The sequence below is a fragment of the Bos taurus genome, chromosome 24 (assembly GCF_002263795.3).
Source record: "Bos taurus isolate L1 Dominette 01449 registration number 42190680 breed Hereford chromosome 24, ARS-UCD2.0, whole genome shotgun sequence".
In the NCBI taxonomy this organism is placed as follows: domain Eukaryota; kingdom Metazoa; phylum Chordata; class Mammalia; order Artiodactyla; family Bovidae; genus Bos; species Bos taurus.
In genome coordinates, this window is record NC_037351.1 from 61,730,014 (window position 1) to 61,756,690 (window position 26,677).

The 26,677-nt window shown below is 45.6% G+C and overlaps 1 protein-coding gene across 3 annotated transcripts; it reads left to right on the plus strand.

Annotated features, from left to right (window-relative positions):
• The first annotated feature begins 311 nt into the window (after positions 1-311).
• On the plus strand, positions 312-26,165 carry SERPINB5 (serpin family B member 5). 3 transcript variants are annotated; one of them, XM_005224214.5, is made up of 7 exons: positions 312-383; positions 8,226-8,400; positions 10,282-10,419; positions 12,633-12,750; positions 16,074-16,216; positions 21,314-21,481; positions 23,602-26,165. In XM_005224214.5, exons 2-7 carry the CDS (start codon positions 8,233-8,235, stop codon positions 23,992-23,994), a joined length of 1,128 nt encoding a protein of 375 aa, XP_005224271.1. In that variant the 5' UTR covers positions 312-383; positions 8,226-8,232; the 3' UTR covers positions 23,995-26,165.
• The last annotated feature ends 512 nt before the right edge of the window (positions 26,166-26,677 follow it).

The window sequence follows — 26,677 nt, forward strand, 5'->3', positions numbered from 1 at the left end:
CCTTCTATTTTATGTAATATGTCACCTTCCGGCCCCACGTGGCCTACTAGGGTGCCCTTCTGTGTGTATGCATGTTTTCAGCCTCAGGGAGGATCCACCGACAGTCTCGTCCTGCCTGAGCACGTTGGAGGCCTTCAGAAGCTGTGCAGACAACAGCAACTTCAGTCTGAATCATTCTTTTCAATTGTGGACAAGCTGCCAAGAGGCGGGAGCCAGAAGAGCAGGCGCAGAAGTGGGCGGGGCGGGGCCCGGTGGGCGGGGCGGGGCCCGGTGGGCGTGGCCGCGGGCGAGTTCAGGTGAGTCGCCTCTCCCAGCAGAGCTGCTCTCACGTCCAGGTCTGTCTGCATCTGGCTTTCCTTTTCCCTGGACCGCTGTAACTTCAGGTAAGCAAAGCGCAGGTAGCAGGGCTTGGTGGTGTCCCTGTTTTGGGCAAGTCTTAAAAGAATATAGCTCTTTGAGATGATTTGCAATGGTACAGAGTGGGCAGAACCGAGTCTTTCGCGGCTGGGCTGTCAGCTGCGCGTGGCCATCAGCCCTGCAAGAGCAGCGTTTGCCGCGCCCGGTCCTTTGGGAGCCAGGCATGCCACGTACAAGGTCAGAATATGCAGGAATGGCACGGCCGGGAGGTTTTGGTGTAAATGGGGAGGGGAGCGGGCGGGAAAGAGTGATCTACGGGGGATTCTGAGGACGTTTTCAGCCCTGCTTTGGAGCTCAGTGTTTTGCGGCGCTGGTTCCAGAGACGGTGTGGCGCCCTAACCTGAGGACGCGGGGAAGCACAGGAGCGTCTGGCCGCCTTCCTGGCTGGCGCTGAGCGGTGAGGTTCAGACCTCGGAATCACTTTTCTGCGCATTTTAAAGCATCCAGTTGCTGTCCGTTTATTTGCACCTGCGTTCTTCAGGGCTGGAAGTAGTCTCTCTCCCTATCTGGGTTTCAAGATACTTGAAGCAAATCACACATTTCCAGCGTGTGTTCTTGGGCGACTTTTCGAACAAGTTGGCTCATAGTTTCTTCCTCAGGGAAGCTACTGTGTTGATGGTTTTCTTTAAGCCTGTCACACTAAAGAGCGGTTAACAGGCCAGGCTGTTCAGGCTCAGATGAATAGAACTGGGGGTTCTGATACATCCTTCAGGTCCCCATCCCCTGTCTTGTGAGTCCCTCAGCGGATACAGGGCAGGACGAAGTGGAATCCAAGCCGTCAAACTCACAGCTCGTGGTCGTTTCCAGGTCACCATGAATTTTCTTTTCATTTTTTTGGCCACGCCCTTTGGCGTGTGGGATTTTCGTTTTCAGAGCAGGGATTGAACCCATGGCCCTTGTATTTGAAGTGCAGAGTCTTAACCACTGGACAGCCAGGGAAGTCCCACCAGGAATTTTCTTAACACCTCTGTCACCCCTACGTCATGGAAGAGGATTTGAACGGAACTGGGTGCATCCAAACCTTAGTCCCTTAGGTTTATGTAAGTGTCCTTAGGTGTATGTAAGTATCCTTAGGTTTATGTAAGTATCCTTAGGTATATGTAAGTGTCCTTAGGTTTATGTAAGTATCCTTAGGTTTATGTAAGTATCCTTAGGTTTATGTAAGTATCCTTAGGTATATGTAAGTGTCCTTAGGTTTATGTAAGTATCCTTAGGTTTATGTAAGTATCCTTAGGTATATGTAAGTATCCTTAGGTACATGTAAGTGTCCTTAGGTTTATGTAAGTATCCTTAGGTACATGTAAGTGTCCTTAGGTTTATGTAAGTATCCTTAGGTACATGTAAGTGTCCTTAGGTACATGTAAGTGTCCTTAGGTTTATGTAAGTATCCTTAGGTATATGTAAGTATCCTTAGGTACATGTAAGTGTCCTTAGGTTTATGTAAGTGTCCTTAGGTACATGTAAGTACCCTTAGGTTTATGTAAGTATCCTTAGGTATATGTAAGTGTCCTTAGGTATATGTAAGTGTCCTTAGGTACATGTAAGTGTCCTTAGGTTTATGTAAGTATCCTTAGGTATATGTAAGTATCCTTAGGTACATGTAAGTGTCCTTAGGTACATGTAAGTACCCTTAGGTACATGTAAGTGTTTGATGGCTCCTGGGTGGGCGTGGAGATGGAAGCTTGTCCGAGGAAAGGATTCTCCATACGAGTTGGCAGGTTTATACGTTTGCTTCCTAGCACCTGAGTTCCGCAAACCAGTCCCTCTGGTTTGCGGGTTCAGCTTGAGGGTGTGAAGTCTCGGCAGTCTTGGTCATCCTGATGTGGCGAGTCTGGCTCTAGTTCATGGTTAGGCAGCAGACAGATGGCTCGGCGGTAAAGATCAGGCTTCTAAACAGGTGGGAGCAAATGTGATGGTTCAGGATATCTTCGAGAAGCAGAGGCTCCTCTCCATCGGAAATCAAGCGTTCGACCTTACCACTGAGAGTCATGTTGTTCTTTCCTGCTAACAAAGCGCTTTTCAGGTTACTTACTCATTTCATTCAGACTCACACTATTCTTTCACATGGAAGAAGCTGTGAGATCTCCTATTTTCTTAATCTGGCTCTGACTTTTTTCCTTGTGAGGTTGGAAAGCCAACAGCAGAGACCATGTTTTTATTTTTTATGTATTTTTTAGCCACACTGTGTGGCATATGGGATCTTAGTTCCCTGCCCAGGGATTGAACCTGTGTCCCTGCCTTGGGAGCTTGGAGTCTTAACCACTGGACCACCAGGGAAGTCCTGATACTGTGTTTCTAGACATTCCATTATAGTTGTTGCAATAGGCAAAACTTCTCAAGGCGTTGCCTAAGGACTGTCTCCCCGAAAGAACCTTTATCTCACCCAGATGGTCTACAGATGAAAAGTCTGGGGGAATATTGGCTTAGATGCATTAGAAGTGTTAGAAATCGTGCAGGGGCCGATGAGCAGCTGTGAGTCTGGAGAAGCGAGTTCCCTGCCTGGCCTCACACCCCAGTGCGCCAGTCTCTGTTCGTTCAGGACTCCTTTCATTGCCATCTCTGATGTGAGTCTGAAGAAGCGAGTTCCCTGCCTGGCCTCACACCCCAGTGCGCCAGTCTCTGTTCGTTCAGGACTCCTTTCACTGCCATCTCTGATGTGAGTCTGGAGAAGCGAGTTCCCTGCCTGGCCTCACACCCAGTGCGTGCGTCTCCATTCGTTCAGGACTCCTTTCACTGCGGTCTCTGAACTCTCAGTTCTCTCTGGTCCACCTGGGTGCATGGCTCATCCTCCTTGTTCTTCGGGAGCCCCCCTTTAGTGTGCCTTATCAGATGTCACTGTCTCCGAGGAGGCCTCGCTGAGATTTCCACTAGGAGTGCACTGTCTCGCCTAAGAGCTGCATGGTAACTTGTGCCCCCGGTCAAAACACCCATCACGCCTACAGACCTATCATGCCATTAGGCGTCAGCTCTTCGGAGGCGGACACCTGATTTGTTCATGTCTAGCGCGGTGCTGACACACCCTGTTAGGTGCTCAGTTGATACTTATTAAATGAAAGCAGTGTAGTGTTGATAGTTTGCAACACTAACGGTAGAGAACAAGAGTTTCTTCCAGTAGGAAAATCAGGGGGGAAGTTTTGTTTTGATTAAAAAGAAAGAAATCATGTAAGTAAAAAAAAAAAAAGAAGAAGAAGAAAACATGTAAGGTATCTTGATGTCTCTAAAAGGGGAGTCCAAGACACGGAGGGTTTTCGGAACTCTAAAGGCTCCTGAGTAAGCAAATGTCAGCAAAGACACAGTTACTGAGAAGGAAGGTGATGGGCGTGGTTGGGAACCAGGAGCTCAGAAGTGAGTGCCGGGTCTGGTCTGACCACTCTCACTCCCTGCGTGGGAGGAGGCCGGGGAGAATGCTGTATCTCTGTGCCCCTCCCTTCCCTCACCTTTAAAATGAAGAGGTGGGGCCAGATTAAGTCTAAACCGGGATCTTGTCTGCCTTTAAACGTTTATGACTTTAGGACGTATTGCAAATAATAAAAACAAAACAGCCACTTTACAATGAAATTCTTAGAACGTTTTGTTGTTTACTGTATTTGCATTACTATTTTAACTTCTCTCTCAGTTTCTCTGATTAAATACAAATGTCTTTTAAACTTTTAAGTGACTAAAGATGTAGTGTCTTCCATGTTGAAACTGTAAATGAAATTCTCCTTACTTGTTCTAATCATTAGGTTTTCAAGAAAATGAAAGACATTATCTCTGTAATAATGGAATAACAGAATGAAGACTCTGCGGAGACTTTAGCACTCTGACCAGGTCACTCAATGTATAAATTTACAATGTAGAAATTGCTAATCTCTCTTCCTGTATCCATAATTTTCTTTTTGGTTTGATGTTTTAATTTTTTTTTTTAACTGGAGTATAATTGCTTTACAAAGTTGTATAAGTTTCTGCTGTGCGTATCGCCTCCCTCTTGGGCCTCCCTCCCATCCCTCTCCCCCAATTCCAGCCCTCTGGATCCCTCAGAGCCCCTGGCTGAGCTCCCAGTGTGATTCAGCAGGTTCTTACCCTATCTATTTTACCCATGGTAGTGTGTTTATGTTAAACTTAATCTCCCCGTTCATCCTGCCTGCCCCCCAATACCCTGCACCTTGTCCACACATTGCTTCTCTCTCTGTATCTCTATTCCCGCCTGGAACTAGATTGATTTGTACCAGATGAATCTAGATTTCATCATACATGATTTCACACACTTATGTTAATATACGATACTTGTTTTTCTCTTTCTGACTTACTTCACTCTGTATGACAGACTCTGGGTCCATCCACGTCTCTACAAATGATTCAGTTTTGTTCCTTTTTATGGCTGAGTAATATTCTATTGTATATATGTACCACATCTTCTTTACCCATTCATCTGTTGATAGACTTTTAAGTTGCTTCCATGTCCTGGCTATTGTATTAATAAATAGTGCTGCAACGGACATTGGCGTACATGTCTGTTTTTGAATTATGGTTTTCTCAGGGTATATGCCCAGTAATGTGATTGCTGGGCCATATGGTAGTTCTAATTTTTATAGCATTTGCGCTTGCAAAATGGTCTGCTTAGGAACCTGACCCATTTTCTTGCGCATACTTTGCTAAAGTTGCTGAGATTTGTTGAAATGCTTCAACTTGCAGCACAAGGAGGTAGCCATTGTCTGTGGCCAAACTCTTCCCTCGAGCCATCTCAGAACAGAAGGCTTCACAGTGCTTTTAGGCCACTTGGAGCTGATTACCAAGCAACTGATCAGTTTATCAGGCAACACTTGACTGATTACTTGTCTCTGTGGCCAGCTTAGATGTTAAGTGAGTCCTGATTTACATTCTCCAACAGGGACTGAATCTAAGCCTTGGATCGCAACACAGTGCTAACTATGTTGTATAATTAACTGAGCTTAAAGCCACCATGACCTTGTATTCGCTTGGAGCCATTTGGATGAAATAGATCCCACACCCAAAAAAAAGAAAAAAAAAAAAAAAAAAGAAATAGATCCCATAATGTTATAATGAGTGAATGAAAGATGCTTCAGTCCTCACCCTTTGATCCACTCGTGGGATCCACATTTAGATGTTTGCAGTCAAACTTCCTCAGCAGATTACTCCAAGGCTTTAAACACACAAAAGACATCAAGCTTTAAAGTTTGTTATAAATGATGCAAAATTATTCAGATTTCTTCTCTTAGCTGGTTGGAAATACATGCCTGGAAGAACTACTTGTGTAGTTGGTGTGTTTTCATATTGTTATTTGTGTGGATAGGGCTTCAACTGTTTGAGAAGTTTGCAGGCATTTGGGTTTAGGTTTCTCTGCTGGGTGAAGAAATAGCTCATTTAGCCTTTTCCATTTGTCAGAGAAATAGCTCCTGTTGAATTTTAGTCACAGATAAGCTCAGTATTGTTGTTAAATCCACTGTTGGAAGAAGCCGGGCTTCTTGTCCTGAAAGTTTGGGATTCCCCAGACCCTGTAATCTCCCTGTGAGGGACGCGTGCTTCTGTTTGTCTCACTGCCCTCTGCCCTCCTCCTGGGGGTCCCCTTTCCCCGAGAACTCACTCTCCTATCACGGCCCCCGCCTTCCCCAGAGGAGAGAGAGTAAGGTACTAGGCCTTAAAGAAATGTAAGGTCCCTGGCCTGACTTCAGGTTACTTTTTTTTTTTTTTTTAACGTTTTTAATGTCTATTTTTATTTATTTATTTGGCTGCATTTGGTTTTACTTGCCACATGTGAGATCTAGATCCCTGACCAGAGACCAAACCCGGGCCCCCTGCATTGGGAGCTCGGAATCTTAGTCGCTGGATCACCAGGGAAGCCCCAGGTTACATTATCATAGGTTCATAATGGAAACGCGGAGGTCACTTGGCTGTACTTATCGGGCATGGGAGAAAGCAGTCACTGGAGAAGATCAGTGAGCATGAATGGGGCAACAGAAAAGTTTTTTTTTTTTTGCTAGTAAACTTGTGACTGAGATTTATTATGATCTTTTAAAGTCTGTCCTACACACAAGCCACATGTCTCATAAAAGGGAGAATTCTGAAGAACTGTTTGAAGACCAGGGGCACGTTCCTTGATCTTAGTCTCTTGTCTTGGCATTTTGAAATTCTGTTCAGGGATGAGGTACAAAGTTGAGATCCTGTTCGTGCATTCGATTCTAATGCATTGGCTCCTGATTGACGGAAGCCCTGTCTCGAGTGGTGATGCTTCGTCTGAGGCCAAGGAGCACTTCCGACCCGAGGGCCTTCAGTGCCACATTCGCTCTTGCTGTCTGAATACACGACTGCACAGTGCTTGAGTGCCTTTGGGGGAATGCTTCAAACCTTGATCCGTGGGATGGTCATCCAGGGGTAATGATGCCCCCTACATGCTATCCTGGGGTCAGGCAGAGCGGAGGGTTCATGCAGCTCAGCTTGGCTTCTAGAAGGGACTATGCCCTGACCGCTGGATTTACCCAGGAGCCTTCAGGCTTCATCAGTCAGTATCTGCTGCACTAGGGCTAGAGGATAGGCAGGCCTTTCATTAGCACAGCAGTTGTCAGGCTTTAGCCTCCAGATCCCTTTACACGCTTAAAAATAACTGAGAATCCCAAAGAGGTTTTTTTTCATGTTGCTTATATCTATTGATATTAAGTTAGAAATTAAAGCTGAAAAAATTCTGAACTATTTTAAAAACTCATTAACAATAATGGAACCATTACATAGTAACATGGATAACGTACTTTTATGAAAAATAACTGTTTCCTAAAGTGAAGTCATACAAAGAGAAGAGTAACATCATTTTTCGTTTCCGCAAATCTCTCTAACATTTGGCTTCATAGACGACTGAGCGACTAAACGACCACCACCACCACCATAGTCTCTGGAAAACTCCACCGTGTATTTGTAAGAGATTAAGAGTGAAAGGAAGGTGATGTCTAAGTACTATTATGAAAGGAGTTTCAACCTCATGGACCCATTGAAAGGATCTTCGGGCTGCCAGGGGATCTGTAGGCTCCGCCTGGAGAAGCTCTGCTTCAGAATAATGAGTTCTCAGGCAAGACCAGAGGAGACCCACTGCTGCTGTTTCCACTTTGGTTGTTATTTAGTCCCTCAGTCGTGTCCGACTCTTTCGGAGACCCAATGTAGCCCATCAGGCTCCTCTGTCCATGGGATTCTCCAGGCAAGAATACTGGAGTGGGTTGCCATTCCCCTCTACAGGGGATCTTCCCCACCCAGGAACTGAACCTGGGTCTGCTGCATTGCAGGGGGATTCTTTATGAGCCCTGGGCTCCATAGTTTTAGCTGAAGCTGCCCTCTCTCTCTTTAACTGGAATCACACAGAATTGCTGTGACTTGACTGTTTTTGAAATCTACAAAAAATTCAGTTTTATATGGTTTAACCTAAATCCTAATTGAAACAATATAGATAAATAAACTGAATTTTCATCAGTGTTGACGACTGTCCTGACTCCATGCAGAGAAGAGGTGTCCCGACTGACCGTTAATCTAATTAGTCACACTAATCGCACTCCTGACAGTGGTCACTGTAGCCGAATGGGCCTGGATTCAGAGGTTCAGGGCAGAGCTGTCCAGAGAGAGGACCTCACATCTGGACACTCAGACCTCAGGACGTGCGGGCAGGAGTTGCATCACCACTGGCTTTAGATTTGCATTTACAGGAAGTTCTTGCCTCTCCTCTACCCTAGCCCATGACTTTGACTAGGATTCTTACTGCGCTGCCGGATGCAGTTGAGGGCACTTGAAAGGTGCTTTAGAAATAACCTCTCCCTTGTCCTTTATTCCAGGCCCACAATGGAGGCCCTGCGACTGGCAAACTCGGCCTTTGCAGTTGACCTGTACAAACAGCTGTGTGAAAAGGAGCCGGCGGACAACATCCTCTTCTCTCCCATCTGTCTGTCCACCTCTCTGTCACTTGCTCAAGTCGGTGCCAAAGGGGACACAGCAGATGAAATTGGACAGGTAAGGCCCGCAGCTTGCCTCTGCTTTGAGTGGAAGAGAGTAATCAAGACGCACCGGTGGTGCCTGGGGAAAGGCAGTGAGGCTCTGTGGTCAGATTGGCTCAGGGCTGAGTATTTTGCCACTTCTAGCACTCTCTCAATTTACTTTTTAAATGTGAAAGCTCATTTATCTGGCCTGCCACCCACGTTTAGAACAGGCACTGTGTTGCGGGGGAGAACCCGGGGATTAACTAGACAATCAAAAGCATTTCCACTAACAAGTGGCGTTTGACAAGTCACATGACATCTTTCTACCTGTTAGAATGTAAGTGTCAATCAAAAGGATGTTCGTTAATGTTCCACTGCGAATACCCCAACCAGGAAGAGTGATATCTAAACCCTCTGTCTTATGCACAGAATTTATTAAAGCATCATGCTGTATATTAAGATGCAGACTCCACTATATTCTACTCTATAGTATATTCTGCCCTATTCTATATCCTTACTGGATAGATAGAATGTACCCATGCTTATTTCAATGGAGAATTTACACTTGAAATTGAGTGGGACTTGAAAAGGACACTTCCTTTGTGGGGAGAGGAGCTTCATCTTTTCATCCCTCTTTCTCCCACCGCACCATCCCTACCCCATCTCCCTTTCCTCACGCCTCACCTACCATTAGAGAAGAGATGGAAAAGAGCATTTCTGGTACTGCGCCTGCTATTGTTCTCCTACAGTGGGTGCTTGGGTTCTTAACTTTCTGGTCTGTTTGCCTGTCAATAGGCGTAACAGTAATGTACCACTTTGGACCAGCCAGTTTGACCCTGCAGGACTGAGGCTGTGTGACTCACGGGTGCAGTGTGCCCATAAGTGATGTCACCCGAGGTGTGGCATCAGGACTCGGTTATTATGGGTCAGGATGTGGAGAGAAGCACCTTATCCTGATGTCATGTTTTGGGCACCATGGAGGTGAAAAGAGGCTGGGTTATTGGTTGGAACAAAAAAGTTACGAATAAAATAAAAGGTTTTAAGACTTCCAGAAAATAGCATCCTGATTTTAAGTGGCTTATTACTATAAAAATAATTATTAACATTTTGAATCCATATAATATTCTAGGTGTTTTACAGATAGTGTCTGTAATCCTCACGGCAATTTAGACAACTAGGCGTTGTCAGTCCATTTTGCAGAGCAGAGAGTGAAGTTCTGAAAGCTGGGCAAGACGTTTCTAGTAGGTACAGGCTGGGGTGAAAGGCCGGACTACTAAACCGTAGGCCACGGTTGGCACAGAGCTGCCTACCTTAAATGACGCCATCAGCCCATTTGGCACTAGTTAGGACACTGAAGGAACTCTGGAGACTCCTGTATCCTGGAATCTGATACTTGCCTAGTGATTGTCTCTTGGCATTAATTTCTCTCTTCTTGTCTCTGAATTGGGTAGAAATTTTAACCTACTTCCATCTTTTCCAAGTTTGGAAAAAAGCATAGAGGCATCATTCTGAAGAAGGGGCAAATTTTCTTTATAGTTAAATCGAGAGAAGAGTACCTTTATGCTGGTGTTTCTCAGCTGGGGACAGTCTGCACCTTCCCTCTCTCACCTTCTCAGGGACATTCAGCAGTGACCGGGGACACTTCTGTTGCCACAAGTGGAAGAAGGCATGCCCTGGCATCCAGGGTTCCGGGGTGCCATAGCACTGCCCCCTGCGCCCCTCCCCCTGGAATTATCCTGTCTGAACTGCCAGCAGCGCTAAGGTTGAGCAGCCTTGCTCTCTGGGAACCACAGAGCACCGTGGTCTCTGTGTCAGATGGTCAGGCCCCGTCCCCAGGAGGCTGGCCATCGCCATGTGTCCTCCGCCACGGGAGCAGGCAGTGCTTAATGGGTGATGGGGATTTTTTTCTTCACAGGTCCTTCATTTTGAAAATGTCAAAGATGTGCCCTTTGGATTTCAAACAGTAACATCGGATGTCAACAAGCTGAGTTCCTTTTACTCCCTGAAATTAATCAAACGGCTCTACGTAGAAAAATCTCTGAATCTTTCTACAGTAAGTGGCTCAGTGGAATTAGCAAGATTCAGCTGTTTACCAGGGGTGACGTTTTCTCATGGTTAGACCAACGACTTTTTCTAGATGCTCATTTATGGTTTATTTAAAATAAATTAATCCCAGGGGAGAGGTTGAATACAGTGGGAATCAATTGCAGTTACATATTTTAACTTAAAATACAGAGGAGCCATGAGCTTCCTTTTTTCACTCTCAAACACCCACACACCCCACCCTTTCTCTTAGCTTCCTCACTGAGAGAGGTGGAAAATGGGGTTATTAACTCTCTAACAAATGCGTCTCTATAGATGTAAGACAGCCCATGATTTAAACCTCTTTCTCCTTCAGCGTCAGGGCAGGTGACCTGGGAAAATTTCAATTTCTTTACCTTGCTTGTTCATGCACACAGTATTCGTCTGATGTTTCCCAAAATCAGTAAGGAAAATAATAACTGTGCAAAGTGACAGTTTTCGTCAGTCACAGACCATTTTGTTTGTTTTGCCAGGCTGGTCAGGTGGGTATCCAAGGCAGTGGTGGTAATTTTAGGAGTTTCTTGGAGGAATCATATAAAGAACACTGAAATATCCTTAAATTTGATCCAGAGTGAATCATAATATTTTAAAAATCTTCACTTGAAACATGCAGCCAACTTCCTCAACTACAGAGATGTTCATTCTCTGCTTTAGTAAAATCGAGTTCAGTTTGCGTTTGGATGGTCAGAATTTCAAGCTTTCCAAATCTAAAAGGTGGACTACCAGTTAAATATTTTGCCTTAGTTTTACTATCTTCAAATAAATGTTTGTATTCTGGCAAGGATCTTTTGGGGATGTAGATCACTAGATACTGTTGTGAGTTTGTTTTTGTTGCTTAAAGACACACACACACAGCCTTCTTCTTCCAAAATAACCTGGGGGAATTAAAGAAATATTGAGATGTGAGTTGGGGCCCAAGAATGAAAACATTTAAAAAACTCCCTAGGTGGTCCTTAAAGATACTTAAATGCATTTTGATGCTGGCGGTGAAGACAGTGGAGGCCCTTCCTCTTGCAAGGTCTCTGGAATGTTCTAAGCTCTGTCAGTAAATGGTAACTCAGTCCCAAGGTTGGGTTGCAGTGAAGAGAATCCAACTGGCTAAGGTTCTGACTGCTCTGAAAAAAATCCAGGGAGTCCTGTATTCAGAAGTAAAGTGACATGGCATTTAATCAATCTGTGTTTAGTTTGGTTGAACTTCCATTCAACATTTCGAATTATTTCAACCAGGAGTTGCAAGCAACTTTTTAAGAGTGCTTTCCATTGCTTCTGCGGGTTGTATGTCATCTACAGATTTACTAATAACAGTACAAACAGGTGTGGTCTGTGGAGCGCCAGTTGCATCACAACTGCCTGGTGCTGAAAATGTGTATCCTCAGCTTTGGGTCACTTGAATCAAGATCAGCAGGGATGGATTTAGGCTTTTGCAGTTTTAACAAGCGTTATAGTTAGAAACATAATTAGAAACACTGCTCTGCTCTTTGCAGCACTCTTTCAGACTTTAATGTGCAGGTGAGTCCTCGGGGAATCTTGTTAAAACTCAGATTCTGATTCAGTAGGTCTGGGGGGGCCTGAGATTCTGCATTTTTCCTAAATATTTTTTGATTTATTTGGCTGCACTGGGTCTTAGTTGCTGCATATGCAGTCTAGTTCCCTGACCAGGGATCGAACCCGGATCCTCTGCACTGGGCGCATGGACCACCAGGGAAGCCCTGAGATTCTGCGTTTGTAACAAGGTCCAGGTGATGCTGCCCATCTTGGTCTTTGGACCAAGCATCTTCATAATCTTTATTTCAGTGTGGGTTAGAGTTTTCTTCTCATCGAGTTCTCTTTTCTGTGCATTTCTTCCATTCTAAAACATCATATATAAATGTACATTTTTGCATTTCTGAAATTGGAATTCATATAATTGTGTGCCTTTAACATAATTTTTCTTTTCTCCCCCAAAGAAAGAAATTGATGGAGGCATTTAATACTTGTATTGTCTTAGAATTGAACAAATGAAGCAATACAAAGAAAATTCATTGATTTTTCCTTGAAGTTTCAATTTATATTGTGTGACAGATTTTGAAAGGGCATCCATAGTAATAGAATTTAGAAGTCCTTGTGCTAGAATTGTATAAGGGCACAATGGTTTGACTACAGACTTTAAGGACTTTGTGATTTTATGAATTGGATGTTTTTTAGGAGTTCATCAGCTCCACCAAGAGACCCTATGCAAAAGAGATGGAGACCGTTGATTTCAAAGATAAATTGGAAGAAACGAAAGGTCAGATCAACAACTCAATCAAGGAACTCACAGATGGCAAGTATCCTTTACTCATTCTGCTATAAATCACTAAGTAAATAGACTGCGTCTTCTCATGAGTCTGCTAAGTATAAACTTGAACATCTGGAGGGTTCTTTGAATGTTTTCAGTACACGAGCCTAACTCTTGTGCACCAAGCCGTTTCAACCATGCGGGTTTCTGGGCGTCTCCTGCCTCAGGTCACGAGTTGGTGGAATTCCAGGGGAGCCTTGTCTTGCTCCCTGACAGGCTGCCACAAGCCCTCCTAGAGCCCCAGCTGTGCCTCTAACAAAGGACAGCTCGGGGCGGATTCTGAGTCTGGTTTTTCAATCAGGAAATGAAGGGCTTGGACTGCAAACTGATTATCCTCCAAGCTACTTTCAGCTCAGATTCTACAAATTTATTAAGGAAAAAAGCATGGAAAGGCCTTAGGTCGTCAAAAAGACGTGTTGGAAAAGTGGAACAAGACAGACCACCACGGTGGAACCTGTCTCAAACCTCTATCCCGGTCGACAGCCCAGGTCCTGGGTCTCTAGCAGCACAGCTCCTGCCTCTTACTCAGCGCTTCCCTGAGGCCTCTCCTTTTCCTAGCTCCTCCCTCCACGAAAATTCTCTGTGAGTTGTCTTCCTCGCTAAGAAGGAATTGGAGCTCAGATGAATTTGGGTTCAAATCGGTGTTCTCGTCCTCGCTGCCCCAGGACACAAGGAGAGATCTGGGGGGACACAGAGCCTCGCGGGCTTTTCGGGTGCTTTGTGCTCCCCGGAATCTGGGGAGGGACGTGTTTCCGTAGCAGAGACCCAAGGCCGTGAGGTGGCCCCCTGGGCACTCTGACTCAGGAGTGACAGAGCCGCGGCTGTAACCACAGGCTCAGCCTGGGGAGGACGTGGGCTGGGAGTCATTCAAGCCTAGATTTAAACCCAGACACTGCCATTATCAACGGAGGGATTTGGATTGGAGTCTGAGTTTACTGTACAGTGGGGCATGTGTTGTCTATGTGTGTGCTGAGTCACTTCAGCTGTGTCCGACTCTTGTTGATACGGACTTGTTATTTAGTTGCTAAGTTGTGTCTGACTCTTTTGCGACCCATGAACTGTAGCCTGCCAGAACTGTAGCTTCTATCCCTGGGATTTTCCAGACAAGAATACTGGAGTAGGTTGCCATTTTCTCCTCCAGGGGACCTTTCCAACCCAGGGATCAAACCCACGTCTCCTGCATCTGTAGGTGGGTTGCTGACCACTGAGTCATCTGGGAAGCCCATAGTATGCCCACACACAAATGTGTACATTGATACATATTTGTTATTGAAATGAACTTTCTTTGACTTTGTATATAAAGAAAGATCTGGTCTAGGAAATACCAGGTTCAGTTCAGTTCAGTCACTCAGTCGTGTCCGACTCTTTGCGACCCCATGAATCGCAGCATGCCAAGCCTCCCTGTCCATCACCAACTCCCGGAGTTCACTCAGATTCACGTCCATCGAGTCAGTGATGCCATCCAGCCATCTCATCCTCTGTCGTCCCCTTCTCCTCCTGCCCCCAATCCCTCCCAGCATCAGAGTCTTTTCCAATGAGTCAACTCTTCGCATGAGGTGGCCAAAGTACTGGAGGTTTAGCTTTAGCATCAGTCCTTTCAAAGAAATCCCAGGGCTGATGTCCTTCAGAATGGACTAGTTGGATCTCCTTGCAGTCCAAGGAACTCTCAAGAGTCTTGTCCAACACCACAGTTCAAAAGCATCAATTCTTCGGTGCTCAGCTTTCTTCACAGTCCAACTCTCACATCCACCAGGTTAGGCACAATTTTAAAATGCATACCTGAAGAAGAGCTCCCATTTAAATTAATGTGTAACAGTTTTGGTTTTAAAATTGTTAACAAGTTGAATTTCTCTTCAGCAACCTCCATTTTAAAATCTTCAGAAGTTTGCATTTTTTACTGGACAAGGTAGTTAAGTGAAAAAACTTCTGAATTTGAAATCAGAAGCTTGATGTTTAAGTTAATGCACTTGACCACTACATTTGGGCTTCCTGGTGGCTTAGTCAGTAAAGAATCTGCCTGCAGTGCAGGAAACCCTGGTTCGATCTCTGGGTTAGGAAGATCCGCTAGAGAAGGAAACAGCTCCTCATTCCAGTATTCTTTCCTGGGAAATCCCATGGACAGAGGGGGAGTCTGGTGGGCTACGGTCCATGGGATCGTGAAGAGTCGGACATGCCTGAGTGACTAACACACACGCACACACACACACACACACACCACCATTAACTAGCTCCCTCCTTCTTCAGTGATGCTGTTACGTAGTCAGCCCATCACCTAGAACTGGCAGGATGGGCTACAAAATTTGCAGGTCCAGTGCAAAACGAAAACACAGGGCCTTTGGTTAAAAACTGCATTGAGAATTTGAAGATGGCAACGAAACCCGTGCAGGTCCCTGCACAACTGGCCACAGCCTGGAAGGGGGTCTGAGCCATGGTGAGAAGATCTAAGAGATTAGGCAAAGAAAAATCTTTTGCAAAAACATCAATGCTATTCAAAAGCAAAGACTTTATTAAGCGTTTGTCACCATCGAACTGTTTCGTCTGTTGAGGGTTTGAGCTCCATGGTGGTTGCAGTTGTCATGGAGCCGATGGTGGTGATTACAGCTGACCTGGATGCAGACACGCTGGCAACAGGGCAATTTGAGGAGGAGGGGTGGGAGCTCCGGGGTAAAGAGGAGAGCTTTGTCCAGGCATCGAATGTGCTTGGCCGCTGAGTGAACCTGGAGAGCCACACGGCCTCTCTGAGCCTCAGTGTCCTCATCTGTGAAATGGGGGTGATGACCTTTGCCCTCCAGGATCATCGTGACGGAAGTGAGATGGGACTCGGGACAGTACTGAGTGCAGGGCTGGGTAGAAAATAAGGTTTCTGGCATTTTTTTTTTCCCCATGAGCACAGGCTTTGGCGTCACAAAGAACTGGCTTTGAATCCTGAATTCCCCATTGCTCATGCATCGTCTTGGACAAGGGACTTAACAGGGAGCCTCAGCTTCCTCATCTGTAAAGGGGGGAGATGTGCAGGGCACCACGCCTGAGTGTCCGGCACGACCTTCCTCGGCGCGGTAGAGATGCCACGGCGGTGGCTTTCCTCCTTCCTCCCCTGCTCCCTGTCACCCTCCTCCCCAGGTCTCTTGGAAAGGCTGGGTGTGGCGGGATGGAAGGAGAGAAGGGATCCTTTTGAAACGAGATGGGCTGGGCTGCCGAGCCACATTACAGGTGTGGCTCTAGCCAGTGAGTGGACTTGCACGCGGACATCAGAGGTGGTTTGGGAGAATAACCCTGTGCAATTTGTGGTTTCCTAAAATTGTTTGCAGGCCACTTTGAGAACATTTTAGCTGACAACAGTGTGAATGACCAGACCAAAATCCTTGTGGTTAATGCTGCCTACTTTGTTGGAAAGTGGATGAAGAAATTTCCTGAGTCAGAAACCAAAGAATGCCCTTTCAGAATCAACCAGGTACGTGGGCTGCATGCAGCAGACAGGGTCCCAGCTGTAGGTCTGAAAAAAATCACAGCCACGCAAGGGACCCTGGGAATTCACTCCAATGAGGACAGTTAAGGCACAAAAGGTTATCTTTTCCCAAGACAACAGCCAGGGGGTAAGTGTAGAAAAAACTCCATAATCCAGAGACTCTCATTCTTTTTCTGGGATGTCCTTAGGGTCTGAGTAAGATTTTACTGAGCTTATAATACAGTGTGTGGTTAGTCTCTCAGTTGTGACCAACTCTTTTGTGACCCCATGGACTGTAGCCCACCAGGCTCCTCTGTCCATGGGATTCTCCAGGCAAGAATACTGGAGTGGGTTTTCATTCCCTTCTCCAGGGGATCTTCCTGACCCAGGGATCGATCTCAGGTCTCCTGCATGGCAGGCAGATTCTTTACCATCTGAGCCACCAGGGAAGTCCTTATAACATAGTGGTTAAATCTAAATCACCAACTAGAAAATAGCTACAGATATTCGGGGCCATTAATAAGAAAGGAAAAGAAAAGAAACACACTAAATCCCAACGTCAGAGGTCTTTGTATCATCACGAAACATAACCATTTGGGAATCTTATTCCAGGTTAATAAACTCCTCTGTGATCTCACTTCTCATCGGTTAGCCGTAAAGTACATGGTTTGATATTTTAATTTAGAAAGCGCTTTGAGGTGCTTGCTGACCGTGAAGGAGAAAGCATATCTTACTCATCTCCAGGGCTAGGAGTCATTATGGAGAAGAATTACAAACCTGCATTATAGGGAAGTATAGTTTTAATACTACTGAGTGAATAAGAAGTCATAGACCTGAGACTGGAAAACTGATTGTTTCGTTATGAGGTGGGAGACGGTGGGCCTCTGGGCTGGGTGCCTGGTGTTTGTCACGTGGAGTAAAACTGAGCTTTTGTTCTCCCCCAGACACTCCCAAGGACAAAGGTGGTGGCAAAAGCTGAGCTCTGCTACAGCAGAGATACGATGCCCACTCCTGAGGCCGAGGAAGTCTTCCCTGTCTGCACGTGTGCAGGGAGGCTTCTTGGGGGTCGAATAGGGAGGGGACCTCACCCCATAATAAGTGTGGACACACACCCATAGACCTCTGCGGTGGGATCTGTTTTAGAAGAAAAGTTGTGCATGCATCTTGGGGAGGGTCCATGGCCCGGTCAGGTGTGAAGAAAGAAACAAGGTAATTGGCCAAAGGTAAACAAAGATGGGGGGACTGTCGCGCGTGACTGACTGGCGTCACCTCCTCACCGCGCACTCCTCACTCAGGACGTCTCCGGGGGGTCTCTGCCCGGCTTCTGACTCACCGCACGCCCCTCCTTGGAGAGGCGGCCGGTGCCCTCTCTCTCCGGGTGTGCATCTCCGCTCTGCTTCTGCGGTAGATAGACAGACCGTTGTCCTGTTTGCTCACCATGCGTTGCAGTGCGTCTCTAATAATAAACTTTGTACCTGTTCTTATAGTTTTTGCCTCCCTGAAACAGTCTTGCTTTCAAACAGGGGCAAGAGCCAGGCCTACGTTTCTTCCAGCCTCGAGCCCCTGGTGGTCTAGTGGCGAGGACTCTTGGTTTTCAGCTGGGTTACCCAGGTTTAATTCCTGGGCAGGGAACTAAGCTCTCTCTTCAGGACCGCTCACTGCTCTCCTTCTGAGATCAGGTAGAGGACCTGGGAAACTCCAGAAATGTATAGGACGGTGTGATTTGGTTTCGTTCGATGGAATCTGGCTTGTGATAAGAACACAGGTTCAGAACTGTCTGTCGGTCAGCGATGTAGTGGAAGGAAGCTCATTTACCCTGGAGCCCTGTGATTGACTCCGGTTTTCAGGTCTCTCTAGAGCCTACAGCTGCTGCTGTTTAGTCGCTCAGTCGTCCGACTCTTTGCAACCCCGTGGACTGCAGTGCCCCAGGCTTCCCTGTCCTTCACCATCTCCTGGAGTTTGCTCAAACTCATGTCCATTGAGTTGATGTTGCTAATGGTGCTTCTCATACCAGCTGCAGGGCCAGCCCAGAAAGTCATCAGAATCCTGCAATAGTGAGTGAGTTCACCATGAACTCTTGTGCTGCTCAGGCTCAGGTCTGTGTTTTCACATTTGTTAATGAGTGTTTTACAGAGGTGGGTAGAATGTGTGCAGTTCCTTTATTCTTATTATTAAATCATAAAGCTTGGTTGGATCAGCATCCTGGAGTCTTGGACTCTAGAAAGAGAATTAATAGGGATTTAAAATGCCATTGATCTCTCAGAGGTTCATCAAATAAAACACCATTCAAGGCTGCGTGGGGCTACACCCTGCTTTTGAAGGCACAGGTTGTTATGTTTCCTGTGAGGTGCTTCTGTCAGCTCCCAAACTTTCGGGCGATGCTACTAAAACTTTTCCCGTGTCCTTTGGTCTCATGTCTTTTAAGGGCTAGACTGAGTTGATGCAGTGATATTATTAAAAGTTTAGTATAATACCTCTTCTGACAAAGGTGCACACACCCACACACACACACACACACGCTGTATTTTCTGGGATGGTCGTTACTTAGTCTTATTTTCAGAGACATGTCTTAATTTATATTTTAGAAAGAGGGATTATTGTTTCCACAGTCAGTGCTGAAAAATGAAATGGATGACAGTTTTTGGTGATCACAGTTTTTGTGAATTCAGAAACTATTAGTAATCTAAACTAATGGAGATTTTTAGACAAATGGAAGAATTACCAGTTAATTCCAAAAGTAGTATTTTTTAAAAAACCATAATTTTTTTTTGGTTATATATAGAGGCAAAGTCTTCAATTATTTAATAACAGCTGAATGTTTAGTGAGCAGTTCTTCCGTGCTGGGATATGCCAAGGTGTAGGACGTGGTTCCTGCTCTGACTGTCGTCTGGATGGGGCGGGGCTGCTGCGTGCACACACATTTCTTTTCTGCAGTATCTCCTCCTTTTGGCTGCACACGCCGCTACTTAGCTAGTTCGGTCGTCCTGGGTCTTTGGTGCTGCCCTCGGGCTTTCTCCGGGTGCACAGTCTCCTCACTGCGGGCTCCTCTCCGTGGAGCACAGGCTCTGGGCCCTCGGGCTCCAGTAGCTGCAGTGCAGGGACTCAGGAGTTCACAGGCTCTAGAGCATGGGCACAGGAGATGCAGCGTGAGGGCTTAGTTGCTCCACGGTATGTGGGATCTTCCTGGGCCAGGGATCAAACCCGTGTCCTCTACGTTGTCAGATGGATTGTTATCCACCAGGGAAGTCTTACACACATATTTCTAACACTGTGACAAGTGTTAAAATGGGTATATATAGAAACAGTAAAACAAGTAAGGTCTAGTTTGCTTGAAAATAGCTCCGGGTAAGGTTTAGCTCACTGTTAAGGTTTAGCTCACTGTTGAGGTTGAGCTCACTGTTAAGGTTTAGCTCACTGTTGAGGTTTAGCTCACTGTTGAGGTTTAGCTCACTGTTAAGGTTTAGCTCACTGTTGAGGTTTAGCTCACTGTTAAGGTTGAGCTCACTGTTGAGGTTGAGCTCACTGTTGAGGTTGAGCTCACTGTTGAGGTTGAGCTCACTGTTGAGGTTTAGCTCACTGTTGAGGTTTAGCTCACTGTTGAGGTTGAGCTCACTGTTGAGGTTGAGCTCACTGTTGAGGTTGAGCTCACTGTTGAGGTTGAGCTCACTGTTGAGGTTTAGCTCACTGTTGAGGTTTAGCTCACTGTTAAGGTTAGCTCACTGTTAAGGTTAGCTCACTGTTAAGGTTTAGCTCACTGTTGAGGTTTAGCTCACTGTTGAGGTTGAGCTCACTGTTGAGGTTGAGCTCACTGTTGAGGTTGAGCTCACTGTTGAGGTTGAACTCACTGTTGAGGTTTAGCTCACTGTTGAGGTTTAGCTCACTGTTGAAGACGCCAGATAAGAACTTCACTGTTCTATTATTTCTGCAGACTTGATGTTTGAAATTTCTCCCCAGAGAGATTCAGAAAACAGGCAAATATTGCGTGAGAGGTATAAACCCAGACAATGAGTTGCACTAAATTACTATCAGTCTTTACTCCCTCTTATGAATTAATTTTTCTTTAGAAAATGAGTCACCTCTGTGGCAGAGACACAAGGTCAGATATTAATGGGGACACAGAGAAAAAGGATGCTGCCTGGAGAGAAGGACTGTGTGATAGGAGCTATAAAGGATTTTGAGATAATTTTATTTGTAATCATTCTTAATTTTTAAAATTAGGAAATATTTCAAGTGTACAGTAAATTATGGAGGATAATATAACAAGCACCAATGAACCAACAACCACCTTTGTAAAATCTTTATATTTTGCCTCATTTCAGATATTTTAAAGGAAAAGCGTAGCCAGAGTTGCCCTGTCCTGTGTAGCCCCCTCCCCTCGGCAGCTCCCCACTCCCGCCTCCCACCTTCCCCCAGAGGGATGGCCATCCTGAGACCTCCAGTTCCCTCATGCTGCTGACAGAGAAACTGAGACCCAGGGAGGGTGCAGTGACTCACTGAACGTCACGGCATCTGTTTATGTCACATGTGAGACCAAAACCCGAGGTCCTCATGTCTAATCAGATCGGAGCAAGAAGAGGGGATGGGGAGGGGTGACGAAAACCACAGGCAGACAGAGGAGTAGGTGAGCGTGGTTTTGCTCTGCTCTATGCTGCCTCCTCCATAACAGGCATTTCATGAGGAAAAGCTGTGTAAATGGATATGCGGGTTTGCGCTGGAATCAACTTTCAAGTGAGCTCCACCAGCAATGCTTAAAAGATCTTGTAATTACAGGCATCTGTAAAGCCCAAGTTAATGTTTGCTTGTGTTTCCAGTCATTCCATCTTATTTTTAAAGTTTTATATTTGCAAATACAGAATTATGTTATGTATAGTTCCTGTAGTTATAAAGCACATGAATAACTTCTCAGCGGAAGTCATAAACTCTTGACAGGACCGTCTCTGTCAGTGTGGATCCCCCTGTGGCCGCTTTAAGACATAACGACTTGAAGCTATATTAGGAACAAATTTATGTGCTCTGTGTGTGTATATATATACACATTGTGTGTGTGTGTGCGCGTGTGTGTGTGTGAAAAGCAGGCAGAGCAAATTTCTTCTCCTTTTACAGACAGACACCAAACCAGTGCAGATGATGAATATGGAGGCCACGTTCTGTATGGGCCACATCGATGGTGTCAACTGTAAGATCATAGAGCTTCCCTTTCAGAACAAGCACCTGAGCATGCTCATCCTGCTACCCAAGGACGTGGAGGATGGGCCCACGGGCCTGGAGCAGGTGAGGAGGGCGGCAGGATGCAGCACGCAGGCGCACTGGCACCAGGAGACGCGTGGGCGGCCTTGTGGGGCTGCGGGAGGGCGCCCGGTAACCTTGCCCAATGGTCTCCAATGGTTTCAGGGTTCTTTGGGGGTTTTTCTCCTCAATATTAAAACAGCTAATATTTATTTGGTACTTACAATGTGCCAGGAACTGTAAGTTCACACACGCACTGGTCATCTAATTCTCACGGCAGTCGCAGGAGTTAGAAACTGTTACCCTGAGTACTGAGTTTACCAGGGGACGCAGGCACAGAGGGCTAGGTACATGGTACAAACCCGTGTGGGGGATGTAGAATCGGAATGTGAGCCCAGGAGATTGGAATCTGTGCTCTTAACGTTCTGAACTCCAGGCTGTGCTGCGCTCTGCTTAGTCACTCAGTCGTGTCCGACTCGCTATGACCCCATAGACCAGGCTCACCAGGCTCCTCTGTCCATGGGATTCTCCAGGCAAGAAGACTGGAGTGGGTTGTCATGTTCTTCTCCAGCGGATCACCTCCTCCCAGGGATCGAACGCAGGTCTCCCGCATTGCCGGCGGATTCTTCACCAGCTGAGCCCCGAGTAGTGCCTCTTTGAGGAACCTAGGATTCACTTCTATTTCGGGCTGCTCAGTTACTCCCTGACTCGGCGGATGGGCCAGCTTGGTCTCAGCCTCCCTGCTACTTTGGTTCTCATTATGTTTTATCTGTTACTGTATGAACTGTATGAATCATAATTCCTGTCTCCATTTTCCTTCTGTTTATTCTTCTCTCTCCTTTTTATAGCCCACCAGGTTCCTCTCTCCATGGGATTTCTTAGGCAAGAATATTAGAGTGGGCTGCCATTTTCTTCTCCAGGGGCTCTTCCTGACCCAGGGATTGAACTGGCATCTCTTGCATCTCCTGCATTGGCAGGCAGGTTCTTTAACCACTGCACCACCTGGGAAGCTTTGGTCTTAATAATTTGTCTTAAATGAAACAGTATCCGTGAAGAATACTTATCATAGATTAGCAAGAGAGTCCAATGGTTCCCTCCCCCATTAGAAATAAAGTTGGTGATCAGTTTGTGACCTTGTCATCTCCCTGATTTTTATAGGTTTCATATGAGTAACTTCAGTGCAGATTGCCTCATGTAGTCAAGATATTATTCTCTGTTGTACATGCATTTCTCCTCTAGCCAGTGCAGAGATTGGAAGGGCAAGGAGCAATTTAAGATTTGCTCAATGAAGAATTTTATGACTAAATCATTTTATGCATCATTGCATATCTCTCATTTTAAAAATTGGAGAAGGCAATAGCACCCCACTCCAGTACTCTTGCCTGGAAAATCCCATGGACGGAGGAGCCTGGTAGGCTGCAGTTCATGGGGTCGCAAAGGGTCCGACACGACTGAGCTACTTCACTTCAACTTTCCACTTTCATGCATTGGAGAAGGAAATGGCAACCCACTCCAGTGTTCTTGCCTGGAGAATCCCAGGGACAGGGGAGCCTGGTGGGCTGCCGTCTATGGGGTTGCACAGAGTCGGACACGACTGAAGTGACTTAGCAGCAGCAGCAGCATTTTAAAAATAACCAACTGAAATGGATGCATTCATCACCTATGGTCTTAAAGAATGACCCTAGACAGTTCAAATTCTCATTTTAAAAAGGGTAACTTTAGCTTTAGTTTATTAAATTTGATGCTATGCCTAGGGCACGAATATTCTAGGTTTCCTAGTGGAGGAATTAAAATAAGCTTTCCGTAAATACAATGCATAAACAGTTTTCTAATTTTATATTTATTTCACCATTATCCATGCATCATCATAAACCATGGATTCATCCCTATAGATCTCCTCTATAGTTAAAAGAAATGCTCTCATAAATTTCAGAGCGAAGGGACCATTGTCATAAGGTGTATGGGAGAATGATGGTGGGTGGCTTGGTGGCCATTTTTAAGAGAACCTCATCACACACCAAAACTGCAGAGTCGGTTCTGTCTTTGATGGACCATCTGTACTACTTCCAAATCAGGCCCTCAGTGACACTGTATGCTTTTACTCGAGCAGGATCTTTTACAGTTGGAAATAAAAAAAATAATTTCCTCTGCTTTTTGTCCCTCAGGTTGAAAAACAACTCAACTCAGAGACGCTCCTGCAGTGGACAAATCCCAGCATGATGGCCAATGCCAAAGTCAAACTCTCCATTCCAAAATTTAAGGTGGAAAAGATGATTGATCCCAAGGCTAGTCTGGAAAACTTAGGGCTGAAAAACATCTTTAATGAGGATACCTCTGATTTCTCTGGGATGTCAGAGACGAAGGGAGTGGCCGTCTCAAATGTCATTCACAGAGTGTCCTTAGAAATAACTGAAGATGGTGGGGATTCCATAGAGGTGCCAGGGTCACGGATCCTGCAACACAAGGATGAGTTCAATGCTGACCACCCCTTTATTTATATCATCAGGCACAACAAAACTCGAAACATCGTTTTCTTTGGCAAGTTCTGTTCTCCTTAAGTGGCAGAGCCCGGGTTAAGTCCCACCCAACTTCTCTGCTGACTCTGCATCTAGACAATTATTTTCTAAACACAATAAATTGTTAATACTGCTGGGTCAGGAAGCCACTGGTACTCACCCTAATAGACCCTTTTTCCAATCCTTTTTTTTTTTAAATTTTCCCTCCCACTCCCTTAGAAGATGGTGCTTTAAGGAATCACCTTAGAGAAAAAAATTCGTGTTCATTATTTGTCAGACAATCCAGGGTTATTGGCAGGAACACAGTCTTTCTCAAAGAAAATTCCTCTAAGGAGGATCTAGAGGATTTTTATTACCAAAGCTTAGCCTTCCCTCTCTGGGATGCAGAATGTTCTAACATCCTCTTTTTCCTGGGACATGGGCGCTGCAAAGCTTTCCTGGCATGAATGAGGCTTGGGGACAGTACATCCACAGCTCTGTATGCTGAACAAAAGGGACCAATTTTTCCTTCGAAGTCTGACTTTGGGGGGATTTTAGAAAGACAATATGTTGCATATACTGTATGCTATGGAATTCCACTGACAGAAACTGGAACAGCACCCTATAAATCAACACCTTAATATGTCTGCCATAGAATGTAAAATACTGGCACAGAGCAAAGACACTAGGCTGCCCAAAATACCAGGTTTTGCTGCCAAATGAGCGTGTCTCCTGCTTACGAAAAGACTTTGTTTTCGGGACTTGGTGGAATTTTGGCGAGTTGGACCTGTGGTAACCAAGGGCAGCGCCTCGGTGGGAAGTTCAGGTCTCAGTAAAAGTTCGCCGTAGAACAGCACGGTGGGCTACGTAGAGTTCCCGGTGCTGTGCAGCAGGTCCCGTCACTTGTCTGTTTTATACACATTATCCACAGTGTACATGTGTCAGTTCTAATCTCCTAATTCCTCCCACCCCAGCCCTTCCCCGCTTGGTATCCACTAGTTAACAATACCATATCCTATATTTGAAAGTTGCTAAGAGGGTAGATCTTAAAAGTTCTCACCACACACATGCAAAGTTGTAAGTGGGTGAGGTGATCGATACGTTAACTCACTTTACTGCAGTGGCCATTTCGTAATATATTAGAAATATTCAATCATTACATTGTACTCCTTGCTATGCTATGCTATGCTAAGTCGCTTCAGTTGTGTCGGACTCTGTGCGACCCCATAGATAGCAGCCCACCAGGCTCCCCCGTCCCTGGGATTCTCCAGGCAAGAACACTGGAGTGGTTTGCCATTTCCTTCTCCAATGCATGAAAGTGAAAAGTGAAAGTGAAGTCGCTCAGTCATGCCCGACTCCTAGCGACCGCATGGACTGCAGCCTACGAGGCTCCTCCGTCCATGGGATTTTCCAGGCAAGAGTACTGGAGTGGGGTGCCACTGCCTTTTCCGATTGTACTCCTTAAACTGGTACAATGATTTATATCAAGTATATCTCAATAAAGGTCAACAACAACAGCAACGAAAAGATGTAACAGGTTGCTGCAGAATAAATAATTTAAGCTAACTTAAAAAAAAAGCACTTTCACTTTTGATAGAACGCCCACCTGTTGCTGGGTTGGCAAGAGACCACTGGCAGGAAATTCAAGCTTGTGGATGTCTGACCACCAGGGACTTAAATGCACCCGAACTCTCACAGTAGGCAGTAAAAGAATGCTGCCGGTGTTGAAGGGACTTGCGTGATTGCTGTGATTTAGTGGGACGGGGGAGGAGCTTAATGCTGTTGGGCGGGCAACTGAAAATGCTCCTGCTGCCTCGGTGCGTATGTTTCTCGGCGTCTACTGGTTCAGTTACTGTGGATAGCTAGTTGGTAACGCACAATAATAGTATGTTTTTAAAGATGTTTATGAGAAGTTACCTGTGTCACAAGTTCAAGTGTTAATTCACTGCAGAAAGAGGGCGGCTGGAAGGTTTGCATTCGAAAGGACGGCAGAACTCCTTCACCACCCTTCCAACCCACCGGCTTTGTTGTAAATAGGTTCAACTTTCTTTTTGCTCTGAAGGCTCAGTATTGAATTCCTTTTATGCTGTTGAAAATCAAGTATTATTGAATTACAAGACTTGCTTTTTCCCATGAAAGTTGGATTTTCTATTTTGAAATAGAACCAAGCCAACCACTGACAAAATGTTTTTTTGCGGGGAGGATTGATGTAGAATAAACAGAAGTAAGAATAATGACTGCCCCTACTTCTGGTCTTCCTTCCTTCCTGCACACCAGCTCTTGCTTCCTCCTTCTATCCCCTGTCATCCTGGGAGGAAAGGACCAGGGAAATGGCAGGTTAACTTCCAACTACATAAAAGAGTTTGATGAAACCAGGGCCTTGTAGGAGGCTGTGGAACTCCCCTCCAGCCTTTCCCACCTTGGGCTCTGCCTCCAAATGTAGTTTTATCGGGTAAGCTGTGTATGCCTAAAATGTTTTCTTATTAAGTACTCTTCCCGTCCCCCGTGTCATGCACATTGTTTTAAACCAATTACCGTGTCTCTGAACCTAATATTCAACACAGCCCTTTTCCTGTCCCTGCAGAGTGCTCAAATAGAACATGTCTCCTCTTGCAATACACGCTGAGTGCAAAAATGGACAAATGCCCCACGTTCTCAAAAGGAAAAGACCATTTGGGCAGGATTTCTGGGGGTGGCCAAAGTCGGGTTTTAGCACTCTTGGCTCATTGTCCCTCTTCTCTAGACT